At 43.5% G+C, this 26,590-nt stretch overlaps 1 protein-coding gene across 1 annotated transcript; it reads right to left on the minus strand.

The window, feature by feature from the left end:
• Nucleotides 1-376: 376 nt before the first annotated feature.
• On the minus strand, nt 377-24,173 carry LOC123230587 (zinc finger protein 883-like). The gene is made up of 5 exons (XM_044656719.1): nt 24,069-24,173; nt 18,263-18,389; nt 16,719-16,814; nt 11,049-12,591; nt 377-695 (listed from the first exon to the last, which is right to left on the minus strand). The coding sequence occupies exons 1-5, from the start codon at nt 24,171-24,173 to the stop codon at nt 377-379; spliced, it is 2,190 nt and encodes a 729-aa protein (XP_044512654.1).
• Nucleotides 24,174-26,590: the final 2,417 nt, after the last annotated feature.

The following is a 26,590-nucleotide window of genomic DNA, read 5'->3' on the forward strand; positions in this document are numbered from 1 at the left end:
TAATACTTGTGGATTCTTTTAAAATGTGTAAGATTTAAATTAATGTCTAATACTTCAATTATTATATTTTTATAGTTTATTATTTAACAAAATGGAACTACATGACTAATCTTTTCTAGCTGCTCAAAAATTCCCACATTCTCAGCTGCCCTCACAGGAAGAGAAGAGAGTGAGAGGCAGGGTTCCACCAAATTTATATCCTGTCTACATGATCATGTAATGACAGGAAGAGAATGGGGTGCTGAGAATCACAGTTTTCAGGGTAACATATTTCTAATTACACAATGTTGCCCCAGAAAGAGGGGAGTATAAATTTCCTTCACACAATAGCAAGACTGGAGCTGCATGTGAACATTTTCCTACATAGCTTTTATTCTTAAGGTTCCTCCCCAGTGTGGATTCTCTGATGTATGGCAAGATTGTCACTCTGACTGAATGCCTTGCCACATTGGTTGCATTCATAAGGCTTCTCCCCAGTGTGGATTCTTTGATGTACAGCAAACCTGGAGTTTTTTGTGAATGTCTTTCCACACTGCTTGCATTCATAAGGTTTCTCCCCAGTGTGGATTCTCTGATGCATGGCAAGATTGTCACTCCGACTGAATGCCTTTCCACATTGGTTGCATTCATAAGGCTTCTCCCCAGTGTGAATTCTCTGATGTAGAGCAAGAATGGAGTGCACTGTGAATGACTTTTCACATTGGTTGCATACATAAAGTTTCTCCCCAGTGTGAGGAATCTTGGCTTTTGGTTTAAGAGCCTTGACCTGAAATCCTTGACTAAAACAAAAAGCTTTGGACTACAGAAACCTGCCACTAGTTATTTAACTATTATGAGATGTTTGCTCGATGACTATGTCTAATCCAAGGAAAATCGGACCACAAAGGAGCATAGAGTTTTTGACCTGAAAAGTGCAAATGAGCACATAAAAGAAAGAGACTGAACTAATCCTACAACGATTGATGACATTCTACATAAAGACTTGATCCTGTGTGAGACTCGAGGTTGCGATGCTTAGCATATGTTAAGACGTAGGACTTCCTTGTGCCGCACTTGATATCAAGTACTCAACATAGATTGTTCTGGCTCCATTATCTCTGAAATGAAGAAAGGTATTGCACCGGGAAATGCTATTTCCCATTTGTCTCGAGATCTAGTCTCCTTTTTTCCATTTCTTTTATGATGTGACAACTTACTGTAGTCCAGGCTGCTAAATTGGGTTAGTGAGTGATTGTTGTTGCAAAGCTTATGGGACATGGATTGCTACAGAAACCTGCTTTGATTTGTGAATTTTTTTCCCTCTTCCTTGTTCCTAGAATTTTTTCCTTTCACATTTTTTTTAATATATATCCTGTATTTTCCTTGGTGGTTATTTTTTTCCCCTTTTTTCTCTTTTTCCTTTTTTTTCCTTTTTATTTTTCTTTGGACTTTTTGATGTTTTGAGAATTGATTCATATACCTTATGCCTTGACCATGTATTCTTGTGTGATTCCCATGTGTATCCCTGTATTTTCCTCAGGGAGGAAATGTAAAGTTGTTCTCCTCTGAGTGACTATGTTATTTCTGTAAATTTGGACTTGAATTTGACCCTAATTTAGAACAGAAGACTACCTCCCAGAATCCAGAAGATGCCATGAAGATGCATGCAGAGACCACACACTGCACCAAAAGATCTAGAGTGAATTTCGAGACATGGCAAATCTGAACTTTGGGGGGTTGAATGTATTTATTTTGAATGGACACTTTATGCCAGAAAAGGGAACTGCCCCTAAAAGGCTTATTGTCAATGCACTGAACATTTGTTTTGTTCTTTCTCCCTTTTATTTCCCTTTTATCTCTGAATTATTGTAAACTTTAATTTGATTATGTTTTCATGATCCATTGGGGAGACTTGTCTCCCAAAGGATGACTGGGGGGAATGTAAAGTTGAAAAGATCTTGTACCCCTTTTAAAAACTACATTACCCAAACTCCCTTTCACCATATCCTTAATTCCTTAAGCCTTTTCCTATTGACTGTGGGGTTCAAGGGTTGTTTTTGATATGGTTGTTGGGGGTGTGGTGACAGGACCTTTGGGGGAGAAGGCGACTTGTTCAAGGGCCAGTTAAGACTCTTTCCCAGCACTTTAAATAAAATCCTTATAAATATCATACTTTGGAGGCACTGAATATTAATTTTAAAATTTACACAACTCATGGTGGCTGGGAGAAGGTTTTACCAGCTTTAGTGTCTTTCTGTCTGCAAGTTCAAAGCCAACCTCCTGGCTTAGAGGCACTAGAGTCTGGAGTGTGAACCAACCAGATAGTCATTCTGTAGTTCATGGTTCAAGGGCAACAGCTACCGAGTCATTAGACCTTCTGGCTTAGCAGAGAGCCAGGCTTCAGAGGAGCATTACATATCACTGTGATCAAGTCCCCATTGCACAGTAGGGAAAACCCACACTTCTGAGCTGTTCCTGAGCTTCTTGTTTTTATCGTAGTTACTGAGTGATGAATGTGAGGAGGGGCAACCGGAGAGTAATCTGAGAACAATCCAAGGGAAACCCATTGGGTGCCTGGATTAGAAGAGCCCTGCAGCAGCTCAAGTCATTCTTCTCTCCCTCCCACAACCATAAGTCATGTGTCAAGTGGCCAATGTGAGGGCCAAGGTGCTGGGAAGCATCAATGGGAAAGACTGATTTCCATTTATTCCAGGTAGATCGGCCCAAAACCCTGCTCTGGGTCTTCCAGCAAAGAGAATATAAGAATTGCTCTATGGTGGGGGGGTGAGGGGTGGAGAGCCTCAGATATTCCTAGAGAACTTCCTTCTAAGCCTGTCTACATATTGGAAGATTATTTTGAGGCTCATCAGGTATCTTTTTATTATAATCAGCTCAGGGGATGCAGGAGGCCTGGTTACCTCCATGGTCTTCTTGGGTAATGAATGCATTTGGGGCATCCTAGTTGGTGTATTTAGGGATGTTATGAGGAAGATTATTAAGTTATCATTTATGAGACCTAACAGGCAAGAGTTTATAACTATTTAATTAAAGAAACTATGGTAAAGGATGGGAACAGGGGTTTCTATACTTTCAGACTAAGGGCAGAGTACAGGGTCAGGGGAGGGACTTTCGTACACTCAACTGAGACCTTAGCCAGGTAGGACCCAGAGGATACTGAAGTGGGAATCCTCACAGCAGAGTTCAGAGATGTTAAAGGATGCCAGGAGCTAACTCCTCCAGAACCACTAGCTGCACTCCTTCAGGTGGGTAGATCCTGGGAGCTAACCCAACCTGAGTTAATCTGCAACTCAGGTTGGAATAAATAGTCTACCAAAATCTCCCACAAGTAGTTGTCAGTCTTCCTTCAGGATCTCTGGAAATCTGAGGTCTCCTAGGGTCGGTTGCAACTTGTCTCAACCACCATGGAGTCCTTCTCAGAGAGAGCAAGCCACTTCCTGCTTCCCCATTCTACGTGGAATTCTCTAGCCCTTCCTGTTAGGTCTCCTAAATAATAACTTAATAATCTTCCTCATAACAGTTGGTGCCTTTATGCATGAGGTGCAAAGGAAAGTTCTCAAGATATTGGGGTCACCATAGCCTGGAGAGGTGGGCAAGGATCAGCCTGGGACATGAGCCATTGGCTGGAGTGTCCACAGAAGAAACCTTTGGAATCCTTTTGTGCATTTTGGCTCATCTCTGTGTCAGAGATCATGAGAACCCAACAATCAGGGACAAAAGGATTGTGAAATGGAGAAGTTATTTACTGGAAGTGTATCTACCTAAGAGAAGATTCCACTCATGAAAAAGAGTGATTCCTATCTGGTACTGGCCATGAAACCAGAATAGATCAATGGAACAGAATACATATACGTCAAACAATCATAAAAGGTTATTGCCTTCTTGTGCTTGAAAAAGGGAAAGTTCCAGGTTTTGGAATAAGAACAAGAATTCACTATTTGGGAAAAATTAGGGAGAAAACTAGAAAATAGTTTGGAAGAGACTAGCTATAGACAAGTATCTTCCATCATTTATTTACCAAGACAAGTTCAAACTGCACACATGCCCTAGACATAAAGGGAGAAATGAACAAATTAGGAGAACAGGAAACACACAGTATATATGAGATTTATGGCCAGGTGTAGAATTTACAAATAAACAAGAAAATAAAGTACTGTGAAATATTAAATGGATAATTTTGAATACATTAAATTGAAGGGTTCTTTTGTACAAATAAAATTAATGAAGCCAAGATTAGAAGGAAAGCAAGGATTTCCGGGTTAAGATGGCAGCAGAGTAAAAAGCAGCTGTGTGACCTCTCCTAACCCACACATAAAGGACTCCTCAAGAAGACATAAAAACAAATCCATATGAATGAAGGAACCCAACAACAGGGTGAAGCATTGAAGGTATGTGGAATTGGGGCATTTCCATGCTATAAAGGGGTGAAACAGCTCTCACTAAAACATGAGCTGAGCAAGTTTGGGGCACCCATTAAGTCTTTGGAAGCTTCCTGGCATCACCAGGGCCTGCCCCTGAGAGAGCAAGACCCCAAGAGGCTAAAGAACACACGGACTTTGAACACAGACCCTGAAAGCAGGCGTGAACATGGATCCTGAGTGCAGGCACGGACCTTGAGGGGGACCCAGTGCAGAGGGGTGCATGACTGTGGAAGCAGCACCCTGAGACTGTTAAAGGAGCCTCAGGCAGAGGAACAAGCAAGGGGACCACCAGGAGGCTTGACCCTGAGAACAACTAGACCTGAGGTCTCAGGAGCCTAAAGAGAGCAGACAGACCCTGAGTGTGAGGATAAACCTGAGAGGGCACAGGGCTAACAATGGAAAGCCAGAGACAAGAACCCCAAGAGAGAAAGATCATCAAGAAGAAATCTGTAACACTCGACAACTTTTATACAGAGAAAATCCAGACAACAGAGCAAACAACAGAGGAGAACAAACAAGTAATCATATCCAAACTTTCCCAAAATAATGAAAACTGGCCACAAGCTACTGAAGAGTTCAAATCTGAGATAATGAGAAAAATGGAAGAGATTTGGCAAGAAAATAACAGTTTAAAAGGCAGAATTTCAGAACTGGAAAGTGAGGCAAGTAAATCAAAGACCAGAAATGACAAGATTGAAAAGGAAACCCAGTCTCTAAAGGATAGAATTGGGCAATTAGAAAAAGATGCCCCCAAATGAAAAGAATTGATAAGCAAATTGGAGACTAAGATCAAACAGCTGGAAAACAGAACAGACCAAAGCAAAAAGGAAAATCAAAAGATTATAGCAGAAAACCAGTCTCTAAAGACAAGAATTGGGCAAGTAGAAGCCAGTGATCTCTCAAGACAGCAAGAACAAATAAAACAAAGTCAAAAGACTGATAAAATAGAAGGAAACATGCAATATCTCAATGAGATACTGACAGATCAAGAAAGCAGGTCTAGAAGAGACAATCTGAGAATCATTGGTCTTCCTGAAAAAAGCAGAAATTAAAAGAAATTTGGATTCCATACTAAAAGAAATTGTTCAGCAAAACTGCCCTGAAGTTCTACAACAAGAGGGCAACATAGACATTGAAAGGATCCATAGATAACCCTCTACACTAGACCCCCAAAAGACAACCCCTAGGAATATAAGAGCCAAATTCAAGAGCTTCCAAGTAAAAGAAAAAAATTTCACAAGAAGCCAGAAAGAGACAATTCAGATACCAAGGAACATCAATCAGGATCACACAGGATCTGGCAGCCTCTACACTACAAGACTGCAAGGCTTGGAATATGATATTCAGAAAGGCAAGAGAACTGGGTCTACAACCAAGGATCACCTACCCATCAAAACTGACTATGTACTTCCAGGGGAAAGTTGGGGCATTCAACAAGATAGAAGATTTCCAAGTATTTGCATGGAAAAGACCAGGACTAAATGGAAAGTTCGATATCCAACCACAAAAATCAAGAGAAACATGAAAATGTAAATAAGAAACAGAAGGGAAAGTAAGAAAAGTCTTATTTTTAAAATTTGCCTCTTTAAGGGCTTCAATAAGATCTAGTTATTTGTATTCCCATGTCGAGAAATGTTATGTATAATTCTCTGTAGTGAACTCTATTCACTATTATAGTAAGTAATTAGAAGAATTATCCATAGGGAGAGGTTGGAATACTAAATGATCTAAAATGATATGGAGGGTGGGAAAGAGGGAGGTGAATAGTAGAAGACACCAAGAGAAATTTGAATGAATAAGAAAAATAGGATATTCTATTACACACAAAGAGGGCATGGGAAGGGGAAGGGATGAATACTATTATAAGAAGGAGAGGAAGAGAGCATTAAGAGGTAATATTTAAACCTTACTCTCAGTGTAATTAACCCTGAGAGGGAAGAGTAGCTATATCCACTGGGATATAAAACTCTATCTAACCCTACTGAGAAAGTCAGAAGGGACAAACCAAGGGGAGCAGGGGAGTGGGGAGGTCAAAAAAAGGAAGGGAGAAGAAGGGAGAGGGCATTCATTAGGCCTTAAAAATAAAAAGAGGGGAATAATAAGGGAGTGGGTAGAAAGGGAAGTAAATCAAGGGAGGGGACAAGGATTACTGGCATAAAGCAAACCACTGTTTTAAAAGGAAATAGTGTAAGAAGAAGGGGTAGAACTAGGAGAGGATACCAAAATGTTGTTGAATTCACAACTGATAATTATAACTCTGAATGTGAATGGGATGAACTCGCCCATAAAATGGAAACAAATAGCAGAGTGGATTAGAAACCCAAATCCTACCATATGTTGTCTACAAGAAACACATATGAGGCAGGTGGACATACACAGGTTTAAGGTAAAGGACTTGAGCAAAATCTTTTGGGCTTCAAATGAGAAAAAGAAGGCAAGAATGGTGATCATGATTTCTTGAGGAAAGCTCCTTCTATTCCTATACTTTCTAGTGTTTTCAAGAGGAATGAGTGTTGTATTTTGTCAAAGGCTTTTTCTGTATCTATTGAAATAATCATGTGATTTCTGTTGGTTTGGTTGCTGATATAGTCAATTACATGGTTTTCTTAATATTGAACCATCCTTGCATTCCTGGTATAAATCCCACCTGATCATAATGAATAACCCTTGTGATCACTTGCTGGACTCTTTTTGCTAGTATTCTGTTTAAGATTTTTGCATCTATGTTCATTAAGGAGATTGGTCTGTAGTTTCTTTCTCTGTTTTTGATCTACCTGGCTTTGGAATCAGTACCATATTTGTGTCATGAAAGGAATTTGGCAGAATGCTTTCTTTGCTTATTATGTCAATTTGTCTGGGATTAGTTGTTCTTTAAATGTTTGATAGAATTCACTTGTGAATCCATCTGGCTGTGGGGATTTTTTTCTTAGGGAGTTCTTTGATGGCTTGTTCAACTGGAAAAACATTAATCGCTCCTGGGTAAGATGAGCTAATATAATAAAAATGACAATCCTACCCAAATTAATCTACTTATTCAGTGCCATACCTATCGAACTACCAAAAAACTTTTTTATAGAATTAGGAAAAATATAACAAAGTTCATCTGGAAGAATAAAAGATCAAGAATATCAAGAGAAATAATGAAAAAAAATGTGAAGGATGGGGGGGCCTACCAGTACCAGATCTTAAACTATACTATAAAGCCATGGTTATCAAAGCAATATGATACTGGTTAAGAGACAGAAGGGAGGAGAAGTGGAATAGACTTGGAGCAAAAGACCTCAGCAAGATACTGTATGTACGATAAGCCCAAAGACTCCAGCTTTTGGGACAAAAACCAACTATTTGACAAAACTGCTGGGAAATTTAGAAAACAATATGGGAGAGATTAGGTTTAGATCAACATTTCACACCCTACACCAAGATAAATTCAGAATGGGTAAATGATATAAATATAAAGAGTGAAATCATAATTAAATTAGGTGAACATAAATTAGTATACCTGTCCAATTTTGGGGAAAGATTTTAAGACCAAGCAAGAGATAGAGAATATTACAAAATATAAAATGAATAATTTTGATCACATTAAATTAAAAAGGTTTTATACAAACAAAAACAATATGACGAAATTTAGAAAGGAAGCAACAAATTGGGAAAAAATCTTTATAACAAAAACTTCTGACAAGGTCTAATTGCTCAAATTTACAAGAAGCTAAATCAATTGTACCAAAACCCAAGCCATTCCCCAATTGATAGTTGGGCAAAGGCCCTGAATAGGCAATTTTCAGATAAAGAAATCAAAACTACTAGTAAGCACATGAAAAAGTGTTCTCAATCTCTGATAATTAGAGAAATGCAAATCAAAACAACTCTGAGATAACACCTCACACCTAGCAGATTGGCTAACATGACAGCAAAGTAAAGTAATAAATGTTGGAGAGGATGTGGCAAAATTGAGGCATTAATACACTGCTGGTGGAGTTGTGAATTGATCCAACCATTCTGGATGGCAATTTGGAACTATGCCCAAAGGGCTTTAAAAGACTACCTGCCCTTTGATCCGGCCATACCATTGCTGGGTTTATACCCCAAAGAGATCATAGGGAAAAAGATTTTTACAAAACTGTTTATAGCCGTGCTCTTTGTGGCGGCAAAAAACTGGAAAATGACGTATGTCCTTCAATTGGGGAATGGCTGAACAAATTGTGGCATCTGCTGGTGATGGATGGAATACTATTGTGCTCAAAGGAATGATGAACTAGAGGAATTAATTCAATGTGACCTGGAAAGACTTCCAGGAATTGATGCAGAGTAAAAGGAGAAGAACAAGAAGAACATCGTACACAGAGACTGATACACTGTGGCACAATCGAGTGTAATGGCCTTCTCTACTAGCAGCAATGCAATGATCCAGGACAATTCTGAGGGACTTATGAGAAAGAACACTATCCACATCCAGAGAAAGAACTGCAGGAGTGGAAACACAGAAGAAAAACAACTGCTAAGCACATGGGTATATGGCAACATGACTAGAGATATAGACTCTAAAATGATCACCCTAGTGCAAATATCAATAATATGGAAATAGGTCTTGATCAATGACACATGTAAAACCCAGTGGAACTGTGGGTCAGCTATGGAAGAGGGTGGGGGCAGGGGAGGGATAGAACATGAATCCTGTAACCATGGGAAAATGTTCTAAATTAATTAAAAATTTTAAAATTAAAAAATATGAAAACAAAAACAAATAAAAGACTTCCTGCCCTTTGATCCAGCCATGCCACTGCTGGGTTTGTACCCCCAAAGAGATAATAAGGAAAAAGACTTATACAAAAATATTTATAGCCACACTCTTTGTGGTGGCAAAAAAAAAACAGAAAATGAGGGTATGCCCTTCAATTGGGGAATGGCTGAAAAATTTTTGGTTATCTGATGGGGATGGAATATTATTGTGCTGAAAGGAATGATAAACTGGGGGAATTCCATGTGAACTGGAATGACCTCCAGGAATTGATGCAGAGTGAAAGGAGTAGAACCAAGAGAACATTGTATACAGAGACTGATATACTGTGGCACAATTGAATGTAATGGACTTCTTTACTAATAACAATGCAATAATCCAGGATAATTCCGAGGGGCTTAAACACATTCAGAGGAAGAACTGTGAGAGTAGAAATACAGAAGAAAACACTGCTTGAACATATGGGTAGATGGGGATATGATTGGGGTGAGGACTCTAAACAATCACCCTAGTGCAAATATTAATAACATGGAAATAGGCCTTGGTCACTGACACATATAAAACTCAGTGGAATTTCTCATTGCCTACAGGAGGAGGCTGGAAGGAAAGGTACAAGAACATGATTCACATAACCTGGGAAGAATATTCTAAATTAATTAATGAAATTAATCAACTGTTTTTTAAATAAATCAATTTTTTGGAAACCCTTACATAGAAAATGATGCTAATTATAAATGATTTCTATAGAGAAAAGACATTATTTCCTTCATAAATTAACTCCTCTTTAGATCCAGAAGACATGAAATGATGAATTAAGGCATTTGAGAATAGAGTTAGAATTTTAAAAAAATTAAGTGTCTAATTGGACATATTGTAAAATAAATGATAACTTCTTTCCATTTTTAAACTTGGTTGAATTAGTTTTATTCTGTTTTGAATTCAATATAATAAAAATTACCTATTTTATACCTCATAATGCTATTTATTTCTTATTTGGTCATAAATTCTCTCCTTATCAATAAATTGATCTGAAAGATAACTATTTTATGCTCTCTTAATTTTCTTATGGGATCACACTTTAGGTCTAAATCATATGCCCATTTGGACCTTATTTTAGGATAGCTTATGATATAGTACAGTAAATTGTCTGATTTTGAGCAAGGTGAGAGCTCAGGTGAATGTCATTTCTGTGATGTACAGTATAAGAGGGAAAATTATGAGACTAGCCCTAAATGAACTCTATTTAATCTATGGTAGTAGCAGAAAAAGATTGAAAAATAGTAGAGATATACTATCCTCACTGCTCCATTTAGCTTGCTATCCTGTGGCCACCATTAGGGCACCCTAGCCATGCTCACAGGGAAGTCCAGCAAGCAACAAAACTGGAAGAGAAGAGCCTGGAAATCCACTCTTGCTTCAGTTTTTCAAAGCTTTTCTCTGCCCACTAACTCTCAAACAGCACATCTCAGAAGCCAACTGTGGCTTTCTGTTTTGCCTGGGGTGCCCAGGGTAGTCCAGGGGACATAATCCTTCCCTTCTCTTGTGATTTCTTGATTCAATTGCTGTCTTTTTCCTGCTGCCATTCTATCCTCACTCAATGGTTTCCATCACACAGTCCTCACCTCCGAGTCAATTTCAGGATGAAGGCAGGTATGGTGCCCCAGAATGGGGGGAGGGTAAATTTTCTTCACACAATAGCAAGACTGCATATGAACATCTTTACACAAAGCTTGTATTCTTAAGGTTCCTCCACAGGGTGGATTTTCTGATGTACAGCAAGATGGGAGCTCTGACTGAATGCCTTTCCACACTGCTTACATTCATACAGTTTCTCCCCAATGTGGATTCTCTGATGTGCAGCAAGATTGGAGTTATTTGTGAATGTCTTTCCACACTGTTTGCATTCATAAGGTTTCTCCCCAGTGTGGATTCTCTGATGTAGAGAAAGACTGGAGCTGCTAGTGAATGACTTTCCACACTGGTTGCATTCATAAGGCTTCTCCCCAGTGTGGATTCTCTGATGTACAGCAAGATTGGAATTTACTGTGAATGCCTTTCCACACTGCTTGCATTCATAAGGTTTCTCCCCAGTGTGGATTCTCTGATGTAGAGCAAGACTGGAGCTGCTAGTGAATGACTTTCCACACTGGTTGCATTCATAAGGTTTCTCCCCAGTGTGGATTCTCTGATGTACAGCAAGATTGGAGTTATTTCTGAATGTCTTTCCACACTGGTTGCATTTATAAGGTTTCTCCCCAGTGTGGATTCTCTGATGTACAGCTAGATGGGAGCTCCGACGGAAGGTATTTCCACAGTGTTTGCATTCATAAGGTTTCTCCCCAGTATGGATTCTCTGATGTACAGCTAGATGGGAGTTTACTGTGAATGTCTTTCCACAATGGTTGCATTCATAAGGTTTCTCCCCAGTGTGGATTCTCTGATGTACAGCAAGATGGGAGTTATTTGTGAATGTTTTTCCACACTGCTTGCATTCATAAGGTTTCTCCCCAGTGTGGATTCTCCGATGTACAGCAAGATTGGAGTTATTTGTGAATGTCTTTCCACACTGCTTGCATTCATAAGGTTTCTCCCCAGTGTGGATTCTCTGATGTACAGCTAGATGGGAGTTTTCTGCAAATGTTTTTCCACATTGGGTGCACTCATAGGGTTTCTCCCTAGTGTGGATTCTATGATGTACAGCAAGACTGGAGCTATAACTGAAAGCTTTTCCACACTGGTTGCATTCATAAGGCTTCTCCCCAGTGTGGATTCTCTGATGTACAGCAAGACTGGATTTATCTCTGAATGTCTTTCCACACTGCTTGCATTCATAAGGTTTCTCCCCAGTGTGGATTCTTTTATGCATAGCAAAACTGGAGCTGCTTCTGAATGTCTTCCCACATTTTTTACATTCATAAGGTTTCTCCCCAGTGTGGACTCTATAATGTACAGCAAGATGGGAGCTCCGACAGAATGTCTTTCCACACTGCTTGCATTCATAAGGTTTCTCCCCAGTGTGGATTCTCTGGTGTACAGCATGACTGGATTTATCTGTGAATGTCTTTCCACACTGCTTACATTCATAAGGTTTCTCCCCAGTGTGGATTCTCCGATGTACAGCAAGATTGGAGTTATTTGTGAATGTCTTTCCACATTGGTTGCATTCATAAGGTCTCTCTTTAGTGTGGATTCTCTGATGTCTAACAAGACTGGCCCTGTGCATAAAAGTCTTTCCACACTCATTATTTTCACTAGATTTTTCCTCAGTGTACATTCTTTGATGTTCAGTATGAGATGAATTTTGAGGTGCAACCCAGAATTCTGTGAAAGCAAAGTTATCAGAATCATCACTCATAAATCTCTGTAGGTCCATTTCTTCCACAGAAGGGCTTATGTCTATTGCATTTGCTTTCATTTCAGATCTGATCTCTCCTAAAAGAAACAAATAGTAAAACATACATATAGAGCAACATATATACATATATAACTCTATCTCCTTTCCTCAATTGTACGAACATAACCTGCTTTATATCCTATTACCTCGGGTATGAAGAAAAATCTTCCAACCTAAATGGGAACAATCTATCCTTTGAAAATGCCATTACCTCAAAGCTAAAGAACAATTTAAATAACAAAGAGACTACCACGTGATCTCATTGGCTCTTCATCACAAATCTGGGATTTTGGACAGGCTAGCTTTATTACATTCTGAATCCAGACCATGACCTCAGAAAGCCTGGATGAGTGACTGGACCCGAAATCCTGGCAGCTGAGACCAAATCTTGTGGCTGGGCATGCTCTGTCCACAGCACTAGACTATTCACTTTCAATCTCTTTGCTTTCATTTTCATTGTCTATATATTCAACCCTCTCTTCATACATATGACACCACTGAGTATGCCTATTATTTCATCATTTAGCTTCTCTGTATGCATTATGTAATTCCCTTTGTGATTGCTTTCCATCTTATTTTTTGTTCTAGTATCTGAGATCAGATGAATAAACTCAGCACTCTTATTTGCAATTATTCAAGGCATAAAAGATTTTATTCTGTTCTCTACTCCTTGAAAGCAGCCGTTACTTTTCTTTAAATGCCTCTTTTCACCTTCATCAAGTCTGGCCTCAGACACTTCCCAGCTGTGTGACCCTGGGCAAGTCACTTGACCCCCATTGCCTACCCTTACCCCTCTTCTGCCTTGGAGCCAATACACAGTATTGACTCCAAGACAGAAGGTGAGGTTTTTAAAAAATATATATAATCCTTCACCTAAATACAATTTAAACAAAAACATGACATTTCTCATGTTTGAAAATATGTCTTATACAGTAAATTGAGTCTATGGTCCTTTTATAAGGAAATGGGCAAGAAAGCTCGTACAATTCTCTTCCTATTTCGAACCTTACATGGATATTGGTGTTTTCTTAAAAATCCCAATACAGGTGGTGGTGCATTCTCATTGTACCTCAGAAACTTGCTAGGACTATTAAGCCTGAGCAAGTCACAGGAGCTCTGTTGATCTCAGGTTCTTAAACTATAACATGGGCATAATAATATCAAGTGACTCCTAGGGTTCCTATGAGGATCTAATGAGATAATATTTACAAAGTGTATGGCACAGATGAGGGGCCATATGCAAATGGTGATGTTTATTTTTATCATTAGAATTTGGATTATTTCCTCCTTTGATTGCTTTTTTTAAATTTTAAACCCTTAACTTCTGTATATTGACTTATAGGTGGAAGATTGGCAAGGGTAGGCAATGGGGGTCAAGTGACTTGCCCAGGGTCACACAGCTGGGAAGTGTTCCTTTGATTGCTTTTTTCCTTAAACTGTCATTCTGTTCACTCCTCTAGTTCCTGACTTCCCTGTTGAATTAAATGCATTTGGATTCCCCAACACTCCTTTCTCCCTGGATCATCTCAGGGTGAGATTCAGGATCTACTGCTTCCTTCTAAACAACCTCCATGTCTGGGTTCTAGATTGTGAACTCCAGGATAGCCCAGACTGGTGTTTCTTCTTTTGTATGTGCAGGTCTTAACATGGTTCCTAGAACATATTTATTATTTAATCCATGATTACTGATTAGACCTGGGGATTATGTCAGGCCCAAACTCTACCAGGATCCTTGCATTTTGGTCTCTCTCCTGGAAGGCAAATGCATGCTCTGGCCTCAGCAGTGTTTCTGTCTCTCTCTTGTTCTTATTTCTCAGCAGTCAACAGTAATTCCATTGGAACCAGAGCACACCCAATCCTTAAGGTACCAGAGGCTTTTCTCTAGGCTCTCATTTCCCTAAAGTGAGGTGCTGTAGTTACCTGGTTGTCCAAGAACAGGAAAAAGACTGAGCCCCAGAGACCAGGACAGGACCTGGATCTGATGAGTTAGGGAAACCTTAGCCTTGGATTGCTTCCAAAAAAGGCAGCAATCCTCACTCCTGCTCATGAGCTGCAGGTCAATGTAGAGAAGGAAAATCAGGACACCAGTTGCCTGACTCCACTCTACATTGAGGTTCCCTGACCTCAAATGGGTCCTCACAATTGCAAGGCAATAATGTGACATCTCCCTCGTGGATGCCCTTTGCCATGAACCACAGCAGCCTTTGCAATATTTCCCTGGACTCCTGGTCTCCCTTATGGCTTCCTCCCACCTCCTGCTGCTTCACCTTCTGAGTTGAGAACTTGGCCCCCTATTTAACTGAACAAAAGCTGGATCTCTCTGCAGAGCTCTCTTATCCTCCACATCTCACCCAGCTCAGCTGCCTCCTTTTCCTCTCTGGCCTCAGGATTAGAGGAAAAAGTCATTCTTCTCCTAGCTAAAGAAAATTTCTTCCCATTGTGATACTGGAAATTTTGAGGTCCCTGGTGGGAAGCTAATAAGAGAATGGATAAAAATCTGAGACTCTTCTTTTGACCCCTTTTGTGATCCTTGTGATTTCTTGTTGAAAAGTATTGTGGCCTTATTGAAAAGCTTTAAGTTCCTAGAAAACCTGAATTTAAAGGGTTAACACTGTTCCCCTTTAGCCAGGAATGCAGTTGCCTGGAACAGCCAAGGCCAAGACCTTAGCAGGGGCAATTCAACACTGAGAAAAATATTCCCGGACTTGGCTTTCTGATAAGAACCCAGTCAAAATTCGGCCTTGGCCTTGTTCTATTCTGAAGCTAACGAGACCTTTTGTGTTTTGATATGGCATAATTTGTAACTTCTATGCATCTGCGAAGTTTTGGGGGGGTATTCTTTTGTGTGAAACGAGTCTTGAAATATATATAATAAACTCCATGCTCCTAGAGACAGAGCTGGAAGCATGAGCTAAAGACAACTCCCGTGTGTCCCCTTATTTCCTTATCAACTAAACTGTCCTTATCAGATTATCTGAGATGATAAAAAATATCTTTGAGATAAACTTCCTGTGGACATTTAGATCTCTTACAAACTGCATTTCTTATGATTCTTCTTGTGTAATACAGGTGGGCAGGAAGTATGCTTACATAAACAAAGGTATAAAGACTTAGGACAGAATTGATACTTCCTCTTTCCTGCTGAAGAGGCCAGGTAGGAAGGCATGGTGCGGCATTTGAACTAGCTCTTATCAGGCATGTGGCTTTAATTATCAATATGGCTTTCAATAAAACCCTAATATATATATCTCCATTTTATTTCTTACACCATGGGCAAAGAAGCCCATCCCATCCCTCATCTAAGCCCAGTCTGTTCCTCCCTGCAGGGCCCCCATTGTTCGTTCATCTTCAGCCTTTCCCATGCTAATAAGCTAATGACTCTCTTCCTCTGGAACCAATAAACCATTCCTACCCAATGCTCCAAACACTCTCACTTGATCTCTTCCTCCCCATGACATACTGTCCAAAGTCTGTCCTCAGGTTCAGGGCTATACTAATAGACATGGCAATTTTCAGTGAGTTGTGCCACTGCCTTTCCCTTGATTTCTCTGTTAAACTTTGCCCCAGAATTCTCAGTCTGGCTCTCCTAAAGCCCCAGACCACCTCCCCCATTAGACTTCTCTAATGCTCTTTCCCTTCAGAGCCTTCCCTCTCATGACTGGGTGTCCTTGAACTGGGATCTGGAGGGTTTCTACAGAATTGTCGGCATGCTGCTATCTGCTCCAGCAAAAGTTGAGCTCCAGGAGGGCTGGCAATGTCCACTGCCGTCCTTTATGTCTCCCCTAACTTAGCCCAGGACCCAGCACACAGCAAGCCCTCATACGAGTTTATAGTTACTAGAGAGCCCAGAGGGGATAAGCTCAGCTCTTCTGGTTCCTGTAGCAGACTTCTGGGCCCTTCAGTCCCAACCACTGACTTTTTAGAGGGTCACAGACTGATCCAATGAAGGGAGCTGATAGAAAATGGAGTCCAAAAGTCTCATCTCACAGATGGGGAAACTGAGGCTCAGGAATTCAATGATTTCCCCAGGGAGCCCCTGCTAAAACCATTGCAAAAGAATTCCAAGTCAGGTATTCCTACCCCCAAATCTAGCCTTGGCTTCACCAGAGCACACAGAAGACTCTGGTCACCCCGTCTCTCCCATATTTCTTTTCCCCTCCCTCACCTGGGCAGCAGCTCTGCAGGCCTTCTTGCTCTGGCATCCATGGGGCATCTGTCTGCTCCAAATAAGAGAGCACATCTTCTGGGGGAGCTGGTAGCCCTGGGCAAGGAAGAATCAATCAGGGAGGAGGATGGAGAGAAGTTCATCACTAAGTTCGCTTTAGGGCAAGGTTGGGGAGGCCAGTGAGTTAGCTCAGAGACTCTGCCCATGGGGTTCTCACAGGAGTCTGTCTTCCCCCTCATTGTCTGTAATGCAGAAATCCAGGAGAGGATGTGCCTTTTACCATGCTGGGGGACCTTGAATGAGCAACAGCCCCCCTCCTCCATCCTATTCAGGTTCATTCTGGCAGAAACTCCTAAACTCCCAAACTGGGTCTGAGGGTCAGTGTTCTGGGTCAGTCTGAAGCCCCAGACACAGGGACCTGGAGGGAATGGCTTTTGTCCCTTCATCCTGCCTATTCCTCCATCCCACTCTGAGCCTGATGGACTCTTCTCTCAGGGAGTCTCTGCCTCCTCTCCTGGGGAATTCAACCATCCTCCTTGGGCCCAATGCTGTCTCTCGGCCAGTCTGTTCACCCTGACAATCACAAAGGAGGGCAAACAGGGCCTTTGGGAGGCTTATGGGGCCTCCTGGAGGAGAGTCTCCTGAGTATATAGGGTGGGGAGGGCAGGGGGAGGTCAGGGAACCAATCTGAAACCAGAATATTAGGTTCTAGGGCACTTTCTTCAGAGAAGGCTGGACTCCAACCACATTTTTCCATTATCTGGAAATGAGAGGCAGCTAGAAGGTAAGAGAGCAGGGGCCTGGGATTAGAGGCAGGAAGACCTCAGTTTACATTTTGCTAGAAACAGCTGTTATGTGGGTGCCTCAGAACAAGCCACTTAATTGAATCTATTTCCTCATCTGAAAAATGGGGATAATTGTGTCACTGAATTAGTAAGATGAAGGTGAGGAAGAAGTGCCATAACATTACAAAGAAAACCCTTGGTAGAGCCCCAGGCCAAGAGCAGGTCGTTATAAAGTTTTCATCCCTTCCCTCGCTTCCTTTCTGGCTCTGCTGGAGGCTTAGGGCAATAGGAAGGAAGACTAAGGACAAACCATTTCTCCTGGGGACACTGAGGAACTGTGAGCTACGAGTTTATGCTGGTTAAAGAGAAAAAGATCCCCAATAGTAGATCAACAATAGAGGGGAAGAGGGTAGGAGGAAAACCCTCCTGAACAGTTTTCCAAGATGGGTTTGGGAAACACAGTTCCAGGACAGGGAGAGGCGAGATGAAATCAGCTGAGATTATTTTCACATCTGACATTCTCCAATATGAACTTGATCTTGAACTTCAGGAGCACCAAAGGGAACCCCCAAGGTCCCATTACACAATGTAAAGTCCTTTTACAGGAGAACCAGGCAGCAGGAGGGTCCTGGATTTGTGACTCTCCATACCAACCCTCACCTCTTCCTCATGACTGAAAATTCCTCCCAACTCTGCCTCCTGCTGAGGGCCATATTCCCTTGGATGGCAGACTCGGGCAGCAAGGGAAAGGCTCCTTACCCACAGAGAGCAGGTTCTGGGCATTCTCCAGCATCACCTCCTTGTACAGCTCCTTCTGGGGAGGGGACAAGAGGCGCCACTCCTCCCTCGTGAAGTCCACAGCCACATCTTTGAACGTCACCACCTCCTAGAGCAGCCCAAGGCAGAGCACAGAGGGCTGAAAGTCACATCACAATGAAGAGCCCACCTCTGGTCAGTTACAGGAGGAAATTGACACGCAGGGAAGGGAAGTGCCCAAAGGTCCCGCCCCTTGTCAGTGTCAGAGCCAGCACTAAAAACTGAGTCTGTAAGAGCCCAATGGAGGCTTGAGAGAAGCAGCTCTAGGATGCTCTGGAAGGAAGCTGAGGAGTTTCTAGTGTGTGAAGGGAAATCTGTAAGGAATCTCCAGTGCAGCCTGGATCCCCAGGGCCCCCGAGGTGGGATGTAGGTGTCAGTCACATGTCTGTTGTCCTGTTGCTGTGTCCCAGGGCATCCACTGTCAGTGTGAGAGTCACCAAAGTGCCAGTCTGAGCCACAGAGGAAGCAGCTGGAAAGGTAAAAGGCAGGCGAGGGAAGGAGAGGGAGCTTTGATACTTCCCCAAAGAACTAATTGGCTTTCTAGGCTGGGGGTTTGTCTCTTAGTTTTCCTGATTCTTGATGTCTGGCAAGCCCAGGCTGAATCAAGAATGAGATCTAGAAAGGCTGAGACTTTTCTCTCTCTCTCTCTACTAATAAATGCTTATTAATCTGGTAATGAGCCCCCAGATCAGTTTTTACTTATCACACTATGGAAGGCAGGAGGAGAGAATGTGTTCCAGAGGGCGCAGGGACTCAGGATGCAACCCAGATGACTCATCCTCAGAGAAGGCTGAGCTGATCTCGGATCATTTACTTATTGATCCTATTTGCCAGTAACTGCTTTTGTCAGGTAACTGCCTGCGTCTTGGTTCTCTGCCTCCTGACTCAGCTCCACATTCAGCCAGGTTGTAATAGATGAAGTGCAGAATCCAGCTCTGGGGAATTTCTTCACTGTTCTGGCCTCATTCCAAGGCATTCAATGTCCTTGGAAGATTCTGGCAAGCTCCAGGGAGTCAGCTCTAGTCTTTCTACACCCACAACCCACTTCAAGATGTCTGTTTTGCTGTCCAAAGTCAAACCCTGACTTTATGCCAGACTCACACAGGAATCTCTTTTTTTTTTAATTTTTGGATTTGAAACATTTTATTCAATTAATAGATTTAAAATATTTTTCCATGTTTACATGATTCATGTTCTTGCCCTCCCTTCCTTCCTCCCACCCCCCTCCCATACTCAACGAACAATTCCATTGGGTTTTACATGTGTCACTGATCAAGACCTATTTCCATATTATTAATACTTGCACTAGGGTGATGGTTTTGAGTCTACATCCCCAATCCTATCCCCATCGAACCATGTGATCAAGTATGTTGGGAGCTATTATGAGAAATTAGAATCTCAAGTAGATATTTTTATCTGGACCCCCTCAAAAGATCAATACAGACCGGCAGAGCCATGTATTGGCTTTTCTCCCTTTCAGGTTCGAGAAACGGAGTGGGTTATCTAAGATAAAAATCTGAGATTCCTCTTTTGATTCCTTTCATAATTCTCACCTTTGTGTAAAGAATTAGCTCTAGTCCATTCATAGTCAAAAATCTACTTACCCTAGGCATCTAGATTATATCACCCCCACCTCCCTCAGCGGGGAGGGGAGATAAGTTAATCACACGTGACAATAAGTATCAAATCAAGAACAAGGGGCTGCCCTTTGGGCAGTCCAAATCAGTGTAGAGGCTGCCATTGGTCCACTTGAATTAGAGGTGGGCCCACAGGAAATGACAAGACACTATCTCTTTAAATATGTGGGTTACAAGCTGGTGAAGAGCTCTGGCTTTGGACTTGGTGCTGAAGGTGCTTGGCTGAGAACTCAGAATGCTTCTACTCTGAATTGTCACGTGGGTAAGTTAGGCTGACTTCCTTGGCCTACCTTGGCATTTCCAAACTCTGCCTTAAGTAGGCTTATAGCCTCTCTGATTTCTAAGGTCTTGTGGCTTGTAGCCTAGTTTAATTAGCCTTTTAACCCTCTCTCTCTGTCCAGGCCTCTGCAGGTCTGGACTAGCCTCTCCCTCTCTCAATTTCCCTTTTACCTTCCTAATTGTAAATAAACTACCTTAAACCGATCCTGACTTGGGTCTATTTTAATTATGGAATCAATCTGAATTGTTGATTCCTGTCGACCACACTTTAAATATATATTTATAAAATACCTAAAATCTCCCTCTTACACCTTCCTTTAAAATGCATTATAGTTTTATTGAAAAAGCTTTGGGCTCTCAGAAATCCAGCAGGAGTGGGGCTAACACTGTTCCCCTTTGACCAAGAATACAGCTGGCTGGTATGGCCAAGGTTGAACCCTTGGCAGGGCAGTTTGCCCAGAATTAAAGTAAAATAATGAGGCTCAAAAAATTGTTTAATACCATCAAGGCTGAGAACTTCAGGGGCTTTCCAACCTAATGAGATGTCCCAGGCTCCATATAGCTGATAGTTTAGCATAGGTTTTTTATCTACACCTGGAGGCTTCTAAGGCTTTTGTTTTGACTATAGTAAAAATACTGCTCTCTGTAACTGTGGGAAACTTTCTTGGGCTTTTGGGGGAAGGAGGTCTTTAATTTCCTTTATAATAAATTGGTGACTCCTGTATCCCTCAGAGCACTTTGAGCTAACAAGCTATGCTTCCAATCTTTTTTGTTCTTTACATCCGACAACCACCCTAGGCCACTCAGATTAGTCTCTGGTTATAGAGCAGGATCTCTATACAAGTAGTTGTTTTTCTTCTGTTTCTGCTCTCACGATTCCTTCTCTGGATGTGGACAGCATTCTTTTTCATATGTCCCTCAGAATTGTCCTGGATCATTGCATTGCTGCTAGTAGAGAAGTCCATTACATTCAATTGTACCACAGTGTATCCGTCTCTGTGTACAATGTTCTCCTGGTTCTGCTCCTTTCACTCTGGATCACTTCCTGGAGGTCATTCCAGTTCACATGGAATTCCTCCAGTTCATTATTCCTTTGAGCACAATATCACCATCACGTACCACAGTTTATTCAGCCATTCCCCAATCGAAGGGCATCCCCTCCTTTTCCAATTTTTTGCCATCACAAAGTACAGCTATAAATATTTCTGTACAAGTCTTTTCCCATATGATCTCTTTGGGGTATAAACACAGAAGTAGTATGACTGGATCAAAGGACAGGCAGTCTTTTAAAGCCCTTTGGGCTTAGTTCCAAATTGCCCTCCAGAATGTTTGCATCAATTCACAACTCCACCAGTAGTGCATTAATATCCCAATTTTTCCACATCCTCTCCAACATTCATTACTTTCCTCTGCTGTCATGTTAGTCAGTCGGCTAAGTGTTAGGTGGTACCTCAGAGTTGTTTTGATTTTCATTTCTCCAATTTCAAGGATTTAGAACACTTTTCATGTGCTGAATCAAGAATTCAATCTAGAAAGGCTGAGACCTCTCTCTCTCTTTCTGACCTATCCTCAGAGACAGCTGAATTGATCTTGTGTCACTTACTTATCGATCCTATTTACCAGTAACTGCTTTTGTCAGGTAACTGCCTGAATCCTGGTTCTCTGCCTCCTGACTCAGCTCCACATTCAGCCAGCCTGTAATAAGTGACAAGCAGAATCCAGCTCTGGGGCACTTCATCACTGTTCTGGCCTCATTCCACGGCATTTGCTGGCCTTGGAAGATTCAGGCAAGCCCCAAGGAGTCAGCTCTAGTCTTTCTACACCCCTGACCAATCTCAGATGTATTGTTTGCTGCCCAAAGTTGGGGCCCTGACCTTGCACTGACCTCCCACAAGACTCTCTTAGTCTGAGGAGAGAAGCAGGGCTGGGGCATTGCTGGGTCCTTAGTATTGATTATTCCAATCAGTCACAGTGTCCCTGATTATCCCAGCTCTATCACCAATGGTGACCCTCCATCCTATGATAAACACCACTTACTCTGTCTGTTCTTTATTCTGTGCTCCCTCAAACCTACCAAAGAGATCTAGCTTCCTGCTTAGGTTTGGAACATTATCAGAGGCAAGCCCCTGACCCCTTTTATTGACAGGCAGCATTCCCCTGCTTGTCTTCCTTGGAGAATTGCCTCAGTTCTTGCAGTTCAAGGACACGAATGCTTGGCCAACTGGAGGTAGAGGCAATTAACAAAAAAAGGGAAAAGTTTGATTACTTAAAACAGAAAAACTTCTGCACAGAAGCTTAACCTCTGTTTGCCTCAGTTTCCTCAACTGTGAAATGATGAGAATGAGAACATTTAACGCAGAGAGTTATTACACAGATTTTTTGAAAGCAGATTTTTTGGAGAACATAAAGCTCTCCAGTCTGTCTGTATCCCATTCTTTCCACTGAGTTGGATGCCTTTACGACAAGGCCAGGATGTCTCCCTCAGGACCTCTCTCACCCTATTTGCACAGAACACTCCCAGGCCTTCCAGAAACTCGCCCCTTTCTCTTCAGCTTGTCCAAGAGAAGGACTAGACCAGTGAGGAATTCTACTGAACAGAGAAGGAATGTACCTAGCTCCTGACTCTGGTACAAACAGCTCTGCTCAAGAACATTTGAAGCTCCTCTTCTGAGAAAAAGGCCCCATTTCTCTGTGAGGGTCCTTCCTGGGCTCCCCCCAAACTCCTCACACTCTCTCTGGGTCAAGGAGCTCAACAGCAGGCCAGTGGGGGGGGTCACACTCTGGAGGGGATACAAAAGCCACAGGGGAGCTCTTTGGGGCCTCCCCAGATGCCAGATTCTGGCTGTCCCTGGCAAGGACCCTGACCATTCCTACAACAGACTCCACAGGCATATACTGACCTTCCAGCCCCTTCCTCTCCCCTCACACCTCCCTCCTCCTCCTCTGACCCAGGGATACTGGCCTCCTGGCTGATCCTTGGCCAAGACCTTCCCTTGTCTGATTCTGGGCCTTTCCAGGGGCTGCCTGTCTCCCTGCAGGGAAGGTTCTCCCTCCTGCCTCTGGCCTCTGAGCTTCCTTCAAGTCTCAGCTGAATCCTCCCCTCGGGAACCAATGATCTCCCCAGAATTCTCAGAGCCTTCCCTCCCACAATGCCTCCCTCCCACCCCCACCCCCACACTGGTTTGGACACGGCTGCTAAAGGGTCTCCTCAGTCAGACTGGGGGGGCCTGGAGAGCAGCCGATGGCTTCTCCCTTCCTTTGTGCTGAGCAGTGCCAGGCACACACCAGGCTGTTCCTCCAGACTGGCTGACTTGGGCTAAGAAGTGGGAGACAGGAAGGAGCTGGAGAGCCCCAGGAAGACTCGAGGACTTGAGGCAGAAGCCAGTGAGCAGCACCAGGGGACAATGTCTGCCCTGAGGATGGCACAGACCAGGGGACACCTTCAGGCTCTGTTCCAGGCCAGACTCAAGAGGGAACAGGTGAAAAGAAGCAGAGGAAGAGGTTGCCAGGCAAGCAGAGAGAGCAAAGACAGGAACCCCAGAAAGGGAAGGAGGAATCAACGGTCGTCCTTGGCACTCACTTGTTCCCAGGGAGAAATCCGACACGGGAGGCAGTCTGGAGGGAACTCTGGGGGTCTAAGCTGCCCAAGGGCTGAGGAATCACTCCCAAAGCTGAGAAAAGAGCTGGGAAAGGCTATTCTTCCTGTCTTGGATATGGGTACAGAAATGGCCCGGCAGGAAGGAGGGAGCAGCTTCCTGGTGCATCTTGTGTCAGAGCCAGGGAAGGGCCTCACTGGGTAATGGGGCTCCCAACTGGGGTTGGAACACAGTTACCTGGGCCGGGAGTCTGTCCCTCTCAAAGGCCATCCCTTTGACTCCAGGCACCCTATAGAGGCAGCAAAGGAGCCCCAGTGAGTCCATCTGGTGAAGCTCCTCCATCTTTTCCTGGCCTTGTCTCTGTCAGGGTTATATTAGGAGTTTTGACAAAATAAGAGAGCAGCTTTTAATAATTTAAGTTTTAATGAGAATATAATAAGAGTTATAAATTAATATCATCCCTTCAAGCTAGAGGAAAGAAAACTTCTAGCAGCTTTTAGCTAAACTAAACAATTTAGTTTAATTAAAATAGTAATATAGTAAAAGAATATTATAAAATGAATATAGTAAAGAGAGAAATATAGGAAAGAGGTAGAGAAAGATTTCCTAATGTTTATACTAGTTATCCTATAACTAAGTATAACTTCCTATATTTACTACTTAAAACTGCCTATATTTACCTATAACTGCCTATAACTACCGCTAATAACAACCGCCCCACAAAGTTCCAACCCAATCCAGCCCAATCAATACCAACTCAATTAGTATTTAATCCAACCCCAATTAGGTCTGTCAATGAAGACCAGCCACCTTCCAAAAAGTTCAAGAAAGGCTAAAGCCAAAAAGCCCTCTCAGTAACCTGCGGCCTGCCTTTATATTCCAACAACTAACCGCCAACCACCAACCCAACACACAACAGCAAACTTTCCCAAAACCGTCAGCGCTAACTACCATCAACTGACAGACTGACCATCTAATGCTGGCCCACTTTTATACCCTTTTCCTACCTCACTTCCAGTCTTTATGGTTCCTTCTCCCTGCCTCTATAGTTTCTAATTCCTGTCTATGGTTTCTACCTTCTATAACTGTGAAGTGGTTAATCACTACATATCCCTATGGTAAGAGAACTCCAGGTTCCCTGATAAATTAAAAATAAAAAAAAATTCCTTTTTACATCTCCCCACTCAGGCTCCTGTTCCCCCCACCCACCCACATTATGGCCTCCCAACAGGCCTCCCTTGGCCCAGGGAATGTCTGAGTTCTCTGCCCTTCTGAGAAGCAGGAGCTGGTCTGGAGCCCCCTTCCTAGGGCCCTCCCTCCTCTCTTTTCCCCAATGTAGAAAAGCCCATCTCCCTCACTGCCTTTGGGCTCCCTCTCTGGGCCAATGGCTACCCTGATTTCCCTCCCAGCTCAGGATCTGGATCAGCCTGATCCTTCCTGGGGCCAGGCCCTGGGCCTCTGCACCCTGAGCTGGGGAAGGAGAAGGGACTCAGAGGGCAGAGGTTTTCCTTTCTCTTCCCAGGCCTGAGGCTGCCCCACAGGGATCTCCATGGGGTGAGAGGCCCCAGGAGTCACCCAGGGTCAGGCCTGCCCTCAGGGGAGACCCTGCTACCCACACAGGGAGGGGGGCAGCTTGGGAAGAGAAGAGGGTCTGAAGGGACAGATGAGGCCCTCCCTCTGTTCCTCCTCTTCTGCCCCCTCCCTTCTCCTATCCTCCCAGACCCCCAAGAGGCAGCAGCAGGGCCTTGTGATCCCACATGGGAGAGGCCCAGGCGGAGCCCAAATCCCTCTGGCAGGGAAGGGGTCTGAGAGCTCTGCCAGAAGGGGGAGCAGTAAGGGGAGCCCAGGGAGGGGCTGGGAAGGCACAGGGTCCAGCAGAGATCCTGGCAAGGAGGGCAGGACCCTGGAGAGACTCAAGTGTTCCTTGGGGGAGTCTGAGCCTGGGGAAACAGGATGAAGGGGTGCTGGGGTCTCCCTAGGAGATGGGGAGGGCATCTGGGACCCTCTGGCACAGCTGAGGTGGGGAATCCCTAAAGGGAACTGGAGACAGAGAGCCCAAGGCCTGGGCCCTGATGGGGATCTTCCCAAGGGCCAGGGGGCCAAAGAAGGGAGCCAGGAAAGGCCTTTGGCTCCCGGGGGGGCCTGGGGGCATAGCTCAGGGATCCTCAAAGAAGGCCAGGTCTGAGGGCAGCCCAAAGGAATCTCTAAGCAGGAGCTGGGGGTCAGGATACCTGCATCAGGAATCCCTGGGCCCCTGGAATGGCCCCTCTCTCCCCCTAGGCCCCTCCCAGACCTGTAGACTCCCAGGCCCAGGGTTGAGATTCCCCCCAGGTCACCCCTCACCATGCTGGGTAGGAGAGAACCCTCTTCCCCCTGCATTTAGCCCCTACTCCCCCCCCCACTGCCTAGATATACCCTGAGGGAGGTGGGGGCAGCAGAGTTCCTGGGGGAAAGCAGGGGCCCATGGGGGGGGGGGCTGAGGGAATGTGAGGCCCACAATGAGGGATCATTTGGGAGAATCAGGCAGGTGAAAGGGGGGGTCAGTGTGGGGGGGGGGAGAAAAAAGGGAAGGGAGAGTACAGGGAGAAGAACCAGGAGCAGAGTCTGGATGTGGCCAAGAGGCCAAGATGGTTCCAATCTGACAAGAAACTGGCCCAAATCCAAAGCCCTGCTCTCAGGAAGAGGGGGAGGGGCTGCAGGAGGACCCACTAGCAGCTCTCCCATCCCAGAATTCCTCAAGTGCCTGCTGGAGGCCCCCC

Source organism: Gracilinanus agilis, chromosome 1 (assembly GCF_016433145.1).
Source record: "Gracilinanus agilis isolate LMUSP501 chromosome 1, AgileGrace, whole genome shotgun sequence".
Classification (NCBI taxonomy): Eukaryota; Metazoa; Chordata; class Mammalia; order Didelphimorphia; family Didelphidae; genus Gracilinanus; species Gracilinanus agilis.